Source organism: Hibiscus syriacus, unplaced genomic scaffold, assembly GCF_006381635.1.
Source record: "Hibiscus syriacus cultivar Baekdansim isolate YM2019G1 unplaced genomic scaffold, ASM638163v2 tig00110597_pilon, whole genome shotgun sequence".
Lineage (NCBI taxonomy): Eukaryota > Viridiplantae > Streptophyta > Magnoliopsida > Malvales > Malvaceae > Hibiscus > Hibiscus syriacus.
Window position 1 is genome coordinate 3,245,118 of NW_024062795.1, and position 8,927 is coordinate 3,254,044.

General features: G+C 33.9%; 2 protein-coding genes across 2 annotated transcripts; one reads left to right on the forward strand and one right to left on the reverse strand.

Moving 5' to 3' along the window:
• Window positions 1-1,443: 1,443 nt before the first annotated feature.
• LOC120134466 (protein RADIALIS-like 1) lies at window positions 1,444-1,955 on the forward strand. Its single transcript, XM_039150904.1, has 2 exons — window positions 1,444-1,720; window positions 1,900-1,955. The coding sequence occupies exon 1, from the start codon at window positions 1,473-1,475 to the stop codon at window positions 1,713-1,715; it is 243 nt and encodes an 80-aa protein (XP_039006835.1). The 5' UTR covers window positions 1,444-1,472; the 3' UTR covers window positions 1,716-1,720; window positions 1,900-1,955.
• Window positions 1,956-4,104: 2,149 nt separating this feature from the next.
• LOC120134462 (putative uncharacterized protein DDB_G0270496) lies at window positions 4,105-7,885 on the reverse strand. The gene is made up of 12 exons (XM_039150901.1): window positions 7,428-7,885; window positions 7,187-7,259; window positions 6,917-6,991; window positions 6,703-6,813; window positions 6,517-6,559; window positions 6,078-6,177; window positions 5,416-5,518; window positions 5,228-5,323; window positions 5,062-5,094; window positions 4,562-4,661; window positions 4,388-4,472; window positions 4,105-4,295 (listed from the first exon to the last, which is right to left on the reverse strand). Exons 1-12 carry the CDS (start codon window positions 7,733-7,735, stop codon window positions 4,187-4,189), a joined length of 1,236 nt encoding a protein of 411 aa, XP_039006832.1. The 5' UTR covers window positions 7,736-7,885; the 3' UTR covers window positions 4,105-4,186.
• Window positions 7,886-8,927: the final 1,042 nt, after the last annotated feature.

Sequence of the window (8,927 nt, forward strand, 5' to 3'; positions counted from 1 at the left end):
TTTTCAACCAATCATCACATGCAGCCCCATTAGCATCCATGAATATGACCTCCTGCAACTTGACATTCTTGAGACAACAAAGGGTTAACGATAATTCTCCGGTTTACATTGATTTTTCTCAGTTAGTTCCACGGCACCTTGTCGAATCCAACACAATTCATGGTATGCCAACTTTGAAATCACAGTGGTAAAATTATTTGAAAGGAATGGTGATACAAGATGGTTTCCCAAATGTAGAGGAATTGAATGGGACTCTACTCATGACAAGTCTTCGGGGATGGATTGAAGGAGATGCTTGCGAGGAAATCGCTTTTTGTAAATTTTGAATTCTTATATAATTTAGATATTTTCTTTTGTATTTTTATTGATAATTTGTTTTCACTTTTAAAATTTTATAAGTTTGTCCGTTGATATAAAATTTTGCATACATTCCAACTAGTGGCAGGAATTTTAGTGAGGGATAGGCCCATATAGGTTGGGGCTAACCCTAACTCAACTTGCATGGCTTAAAATTCTCTTTTTGTTGTTCTTAAAACTTGCAGGTTAAACTCATGGTGTGTCATCCCACCGTCCTCTTGAATTCAGATGCTTTGTAGATTTGATTTGTTATTCCCAACACAGATATTTAGGTCTGTCCCCAGAATTTTGGTGTCATTTTCTTATTTTGATTTGTATTAATCTAAGTAATGAGATCAGGTTGATTATAGAAAATGACATTATTTTCATAATCTTAACCTTCCATTTTTGTGATCATTTATCTTTCACTGCATGTAATGGTAAAGAACTGTAAATAGTGCTCAAGTTGACAACAAATGAACATGCACACAAATAAAGACAGGAGGATTTTATGTTAGGAGATGGATTTTTAAAATTTTAGAGGTGAACGAATTTATAAAATGCTAGGAGTCAAAAATATATTTTTGATAAAAAAATATAAAGAAAATAATTAAAATATGTGATAATATAAAATTTTTAAGAGATAACTGCCCTCAACCGTCCCCTTGATCAATCCATGCATGCACATATATTTACACAGTAATTCCCATGTTTTCTGATATATATCAGCCTGAACAGGCTTTACTTGGTTATTCTAAGGAGAAGAACAAAAAAACTTTCTTATTTTTCCCATGCATCTTATCATTGGCAGAATAATATAAACCAAGAAAAGGACTTTGGATTGCCAGCATACGTATATTATTGACTGTTAAGACACTTGTTTCTTGTTTTACTGATTCTCTTGCATTTCTTCTTCTTCTTGGTCCTCCAACAATTCTTGTGGTTCCAAAGGAAACAAATCACTGAAATTCTACAAATTCTCTTTCCAAGGTTTCTACGCCAACTGATATCATATAGACCACCTCTCCCCACTGCCTATAAAAGAGCAGTCATTGCCAACTCTTTTTCTCATACCATCCCCTTTGTAGCTTGTGCAGTCCATTCCATCACTTGTTTCTTCCCAAGTGATCAACATAATGGCATCGAGCTCAATGTCCTCCCGTGGGTCTGGTTCATGGACTGCCAAGCAGAACAAAGACTTCGAAAGGGCTTTGGCCGTTTACGACAAGGACACCCCCGACCGTTGGTACAATGTCGCCAAGGCTGTCGGAGGGAAAACTGCTGACGAAGTTAGGAAGCACTACGAGCTGCTCGTGGCCGATGTCAAGTACATCGAGTCCGGCCAAGTTCCCTTCCCCTATAGGTCCTCTGCCAATTAGCCCAAGGTAACCAAACCAGTATATTCCTACATGAGGACCCATTTACATAGTTTTTAACAATATATGCACAAAAGGGGTCCAGTTTCTTAGCAACTTTCTGGTTTTTTTTTCCTCTCATGTGAAGCACTTTTCACATTGCTCAAATTGCAGCATCTTCCATTATTTAACCTTTGTTTTGATATGCAGGATTGGGTTTGCATCTCAGCTACAATAAAGAAGAACATCTGGCACTAGTAATAATTTATGGAAGATTCGGCCATTAATGATTATCTTCTAAGTTTTGTTGTGCTCTTATATTTTATGTTGTATGAGGAAATGGCACATAATTGTGATCCTTGCTTCCTCTCTCTGTGTTGTGAAACTACTTCTTAATATAAGTACACGACTAGAATCGTGATCTTCATAACTCAAAGATGAACTCATTGGTTCACCAGGAAGAAATCCCAACATCTTTTGACTTAAATTCACAGAATCTGCCATCCTTCTTATTCCGGAATTTATTCTCTGTGACCAAACTTTAATAGATAATGCAAATCATTAGATTCCCTAAAGTGTAACTTAGATCGTTGTCACTGTTCAAGAATCAATATCATGTCGTTGATGCTAAAATTTGGGGGTTCAGCCTTTGTTTAGAATAATCTCTGTTTTAAATAAAATAGGATTGAAATGATTAAAAAATAATAAAAGAAGAGGGGATTAAGATCCAGATCATAATAGATAAGATTAAGCATCGAGACCTTAAATAGTGTAAATTAATTAAGCATGCATGCATGCAAGTAGGGCGACAGCATCTGCTTATTTTAGCGGCTGAGTTATAGGATAATTAATGAGCGTAATTAAGCCATGTTTAAGCAATGAAGATAATAATAATAATGATGGGGATGAGGTGCACAAATAAGAAGTGAGAAGCGTGGCTGTTAGGTACGCCTGGTGAACAACCCTTTCTCAATATGAGGGATCAGGCCAATTGCCTCTCTCTTCTCTACTCTCCCATTTTTCTTCTGTCTTATCCCTTTTCTGTTTCATCATACTTTGCCATTATTATCCTATTTTTCTTTTCTAATTCAATTTTTTACTCATTTACTTCTACTTTAGATCTTTAAGTTGTTTCTCTTTTATGGACAAACATTTGTAATTATTATTATTATTTTGTTCTACCTGTTCTAACGTTTCACCTTAACTTATCCGGGTCGACCTGCGTTACATATCTAATTTTGGTGGGAGAGTCTCTCAGCAGAGATTTTCTGCATACACAAAGAATCGAACTCAAGACATTACTTAAACGATATCAAGTTGCTTAGCTCTTAAACCAACACTTATTGGCAGACAATTGTAATTATTAAAGATATATCATAATTAAATTATGATCTTTAAGTTGTTTCTATTTTATTGATATACACTTATAATTATTAAAGATATATTATAATTAAATTGTGACAAAATCACATTGTCAATAAAACATTTTTTTATTTATCATTTTTGAATTATTTAATTAAGAATTATTGATATGCCAAATTTATATATAAACTAAATATTATTATAGGATGAGAAATTCTCAAAAATGGAAAAAAATTATTATAGGATGAGAAGGTTGAAAACAATTTGGACAGAACAAAAGGAACTCCGGAGGGGGCTTTTTTGGCCCAATAAGGATAACGGGTTTTTTACTTAGCCCATTAGGACATCTAGGTCTATATTTTGGGATATACGATATTTTCTACAGTGTTATTAGAACTCGTCATGTCGAGGTGACGAGTTCTAATAAAAAATATTTTTTATTCAAACTCGTCACCTCGAGTTAACGAGTTCTAATAAAATATAATTTTTTTATTAAAATCTATCAAATCGAAGTAAAAAATTCGTCACCTCGACATGATGAATTCTATATCACTGTAAAAAAATATCATAAATTCTAAAATAAATGTTTATTTGCCGTATTAAACTAAATAAAAAAACATATAATATGTGCGTGTCTGTATCAATGGGACATATAATGAACAATTACTGGCACAAAATAATTGACCTGTGTTAGGAATTAGAGTAAGTGGCAGATCGAAAACATATTTTAAAAAAATATATTCGGTATAGATACAAATAAAATTTTAAAATAAATAAAAAAAATAATCTAAAAATTTTTGAATTTTAAAATGACATGCTCGATAACCGACAACAAGTTTATTCCTCCACTGTTTATAATACTGTAATCCATATCTTCATTTACTATGTTAAATTGTATAAGTAAATATCAATATTTAAAATTATCTGAAAATTAAAAATGACTAATTAGATCAATTATCGAGATCTGTTTATTGTAATGTGTAGATTTTATATAAAGATAAAGATTATGAGACATGATAAAAATTGATTAAACATAATAGTAAAACATATCTTTTGCTCATTAAATATCACAAAACAAGTAACACTACAAAACTCCAAATGGCCAGTAAAAAGTATCAGAATTCAGCATTAGGTTATTGGGTTTTCAGTCCAAACAAGTTCTCAAATAACTTTGGAGCCATGGGAGGAAGTTTCATCGGCTCCGGTGCCATGAAGTTGACTATCTTCTCATGAACATGGTACCTGAAAGGGTGTTATTTAACACAAAAGTGTCGAACCTTAGATTAACTTTACTTATTACAAGGTGCCGATCCAATCACATTTGAAAAACTTACCTGATCTTTCGACTCTTTGATGCACGACGATCAACTATTTTTCTCTTCTTAGTTTGCAGTCTTTTTAAGGCATAGAAGGCCGTCTCTGCGGTCGAACAGTAGTAATGTTTTAACTAAAATAAAATATTCTTCATATTGCAAGAAATTTTTTAAAAGATGTTAGAGAACATTTACCTGACGATGTTGGGTCAACAGTCTCAAAAAATTCCTTCAGCAACTGCTGGTAAAATTCAGAATCATCCAGAAGTTCGGGATCACCTTCGGGATGTGCTTCCTGAGCATACAAACGATTCAAAGATAAAATTTTGACAGGAGAAGAGAACATGTATTGATAACAAAAGCAATATTCTAGCGTATCCAAATCATCATCATTTTACTTTGGCTAAATACTGACTATCACTCCCCATGACTTCACCATCAACGACTTTACTTTCCTCTAAGTTTTATCCGAACAGGACCTTAAGAACAAGCTTCTCTTTGTATACTATTGGTGTATACCTATTCAACTACCATGAATACTAAATGGTATAGGCAAAAATTACATCCTCCAAAGCAAACCCATATAGCCTACCATGCATTCTACATGGTATGTCAGTGAGGCCGGAACCTTAACATTGAAATACAAACACCATGTCATTTATTAAAGCCTAGAGTAATAAAGAGAATCACATTACCTCTCCATTAGCACTACTACCGGACTCAGTAACCTGTCCAATAAAGGTGGGGTAAATAATAGAAGAAAACATGAAAAAGAAAAATAATTGTGCAGAAAGCACACCAGAGCCATGTCTAATGTTTTATGCAAATTCAGAACCCTCAAACAAGAATTTAGTAACTTACAGCCCCAAATATGCCAATTGTTGATCTTCTTTGTTGCATTTGCTTTATCATTCTAGTTGGATCCCTCATATAGGCTGCCACTTGTTCACTAATGTTCTGTCATAGGAAAAGAACTAAGCAAATTTCGTTTTACATCCAATAGGGCACGGATTTAATATCAGCGAGCCAGTGTCAGCTAAGGATCAAACCTGATTAAAAGCTTGCAATTTTTTTTTTATTGCAGCAGCACCAGTTGTGACTTCTGTCTTCCTCTGCCATTTGTCAACTGCTTTATCTCTGAAAGCAGCTATTCTGCAGGACTCGAGCATTAAAATTGTCAGTTAAATGCTCGTATCAAGAGATATTATTTGAAGGAGAGTATCAAGTATAAAAAGAAGACACAGAATTTGGAAGAAAAAGGATAACACAAATACATGACCAAGCCAGTCAAACCCATAAAAGCAATAGGTGAATGAATATTAAAGCACTGGTAAACACTCCAAGACAAGACAATTTGAGGAGAGTCCATAACAACAATCTGTAACTAATGACAAAGACTTATACTCTTTAAGCATAGCATCTCTGGCACTGTTAATTTAAAGTTGTAAAATCAGGAATCAAAGACTTGGAATCAGAATCAATCTAGAGCATGGTAGAATAGCACTGGTAAATACTCCAAGAAAAACAATTAAGAAAAACGGTGTTGTATGAAGAATGGAAACAAGAAAAGTCACGAAAATGACCACCTCAATCTTTCTACAATAAGGAATTTAGCCAATTAATATTGTAATATGAATATTTCCAACTGAACACAGAATATCAATTCGAATTGAGCAACAAGGAATGGTGATCTAAAATTTGCTAGAGCTACCTCTTATTCATCTGAGAAATCTGTAGCCACTCTTCATCATCTTCCATGTCCAAGTTCTTAGAATCTCCAGAAAGCTTCTCAGATGGTTGAGCACCAATACCTTAAGAGTAGAACACAAGGTTAATGTAATACATAATGTGCAGGCTTAATAATTTGCTTGTTTTTTAAATGTTTAAGCAATTATCTAGTGAACGTGGCACATTAAAATCAATCATACAGGGAAAAAGAAAATAAACAAACAACAAAAAGATAATAGGAAACAAATTTGATAGATCAGCAGTGACATATTAAAGAAGGATCTTCTAGAGGCTAAAAATAACAACAGAAAACAAACTATTCTATACAGTCTAAAATACCGAATTTAGTGCAACACATAAATTGATAGATATTCAAGTTCAAAAGTATAATGACACAATTTGAAAAAAGCTTGGTGTCATACCCTCTACAGGTTGAGCAATTGATGGATTGTTCTCCAGCAATGCCTGATGACAATTCAACAGTAACAATAAGAAGATTTCAAAGGAAAAGGAATTTCATGGTAAGGTTGTTAAAAGCATTAGCTTTCAATGTTTAATAAGCAAAAAATTTACTAAGAAGACAGAATGTTTCTTAAGAAAAGGAATACCTCCTGCAGTTCCAATAAAGAATCTAAAGTCTTCTTTGACGAAGTTATAAGGTCCGAATAGGCAGAACTGACTACTTCATCTGAAGCACAAAATGAAGACCTAACAGGGTCCTGATAGAAAAGTCATCATATAAATCTAATTCGAATACATAAACAAAACAGTCAAATCAAGGAAAGAACACAAAATACACCACACAAAAGAAAATAAAGGTACCTGCGGCAGTCTATTTGAACAGGAGAAGGCTTTCTGAAGCAAGAACCTGAACTCAAGAGTTTTATCCCAAAGAGCCTTGGCAAAATAAGGAAGAAGTTTGAGATTTACTTATGATAGCTCCCACAAATACACACACACAGACAGACACAAAAATATAAGCATACATATAAATAGCAAAATTTATCAACAATAATCATCAAGAGTTACAGGAAATAAGCCAAACATCAATGAAGTCACGTTTATGTGAACGCTAAGAAAGAGGGTATATACCTTTTGGTTCTTCACTGCTTCACCCTTTTTAACATCTTCATCCTTATGATGCTTGAGATTCCTCAATATATCTCTAATTTGGAATAAAAGGGTAAAAATAAAAACAGTAATCTTAAAGAAAACATAATTCAATATTTCCCCAAACCCAAATCTATCCATGTGTATTGTAACTAAACGACGTAAAGTGAAGCAGAAATAAAATTAGAAGCCCAGATAAAGCAATAAATCCGCTTTAACATACTGCTCCTTGCTGTGAAGCTCCTTGTACTCTTTTTCAAGCTCTTCCATCTCACCATCTTTGTCCTCCTCCTCTTCTTCTTCTCCATCTTCTCCACCATCGTCGTCATCATCATCTTCTAATTCTTCTTCTTCATCGTCGTCGTCGTCGTCGTCATCAATATCTTCTTCGCTATCATCTTCATCTACTTCAGCTTCTTCTTCTTCCTCTTCGCCATTAACCAATAATTCCTCATCTTCCGAATCGTCAAAGTCCTCCATGTCCACATCTTTGCTTCTAGCTTTTTTTGAACGTTTCGGATACAACCCCATTTTCCCCACAACTCCGTGAACTCTCAAACCACAATTAAAGTCTAACCCAAGTTAGGGCACTGAATAGGAAAAACAAACAAAGCCTGAAATCAATAGAGAGATATGGGAAGGTGCGTTTTGGGGTGTGGAATTTCTGGGAAAACGGCACCAGCGAGGGTTTAGGGTTTAACCCAATGTTTTATCTTAGGGAAGCAGCAAAGAGGCTGAGCTACTACGGGTCGGGTTTGGTTTGGTTTGGTTATGCCCAAAATTTGATATGGGCTTAACTCCATAATTTGGTGCATTGTGGATTATATAAGAAAGGACCATATAACCAGCCATTCCTAAACATGAAATCTAAAAGAAAGGACCAAATTGATGAACGTGTGAATGTCAAGGGTTGAAATTGTTACTATACCAATACAAATTAACCACATCATCAATTCGATTAAAATTTAACGTAAGTGACTTGATTGACACCAAACCGAAAGTTAAATGACCTAATCCATAATTCTTTTAGCAACCAAGATAAATTTGACCCTATAGTTCAGTGACTAAATAGATAGTTTACCCTTGAAAAATGTGACCTAAAGTTTAAGGGCTTAACAATTGTCATGCTCTTATCCTTCACCAGATTTCTTGCAGTGATGTTTGCTCGGCGTTCAACCAATGTTAATCTGCTCAATCTTTGAGGATTATCTTCAACTGACCATTAATGTGAGGACCTCAAAATTAATTCTAACAAAAACATATGGCACCGATGTCCCACACTAATTTTAATTTTGATTTATTTATTTATTTATGGATAAATTATGTATTTAATCTCCCAACTATTCTCATGATTCCATTTTTTTTTCAAAATCATACGTAAACTTAAATTTGTGTTCTATTTTAGTCATCCGTCATTAAAAATAAACAAAATTATTGATGTGATATTTCTATATTTTTCAATGATGACGTGACATTATATTATGATAACATATATAGTGATTGACCAAAATATAACAAAAACATAAGTTTAGGTATGAATTTGAAAGGAAAATAGTTTACTGACAAAAATTGAACCACAAAAATAATTGAGTGACTAAATACTAATTTATCCTTTATTTTTCTTACTAGAAATCATATTAACTGATGTTGAAATTAGTGGGGGTCGTGGAACAGCTCCTGGCTTTCCTTTTGCAGGTTTCACCAACAACCGACCTCATCATGA

Coding starts and splice junctions, on each gene's coding strand:
- LOC120134466 (XM_039150904.1), top strand. CDS start 1,473: ATGGCATCGAGCTCAATGTCCTCCCGTGGGTCTGGTTCATGGACTGCC.
- LOC120134462 (XM_039150901.1), bottom strand. CDS start 7,735: ATGGGGTTGTATCCGAAACGTTCAAAAAAAGCTAGAAGCAAAGATGTG. Junction 5,095..5,227: donor CAATTGGCATATTTGGGGCT/GTAAGTTACTAA, acceptor TTTATTGGACAG/GTTACTGAGTCCGGTAGTAG. Junction 4,296..4,387: donor TCAAAGAGTCGAAAGATCAG/GTAAGTTTTTCA, acceptor ACACCCTTTCAG/GTACCATGTTCATGAGAAGA.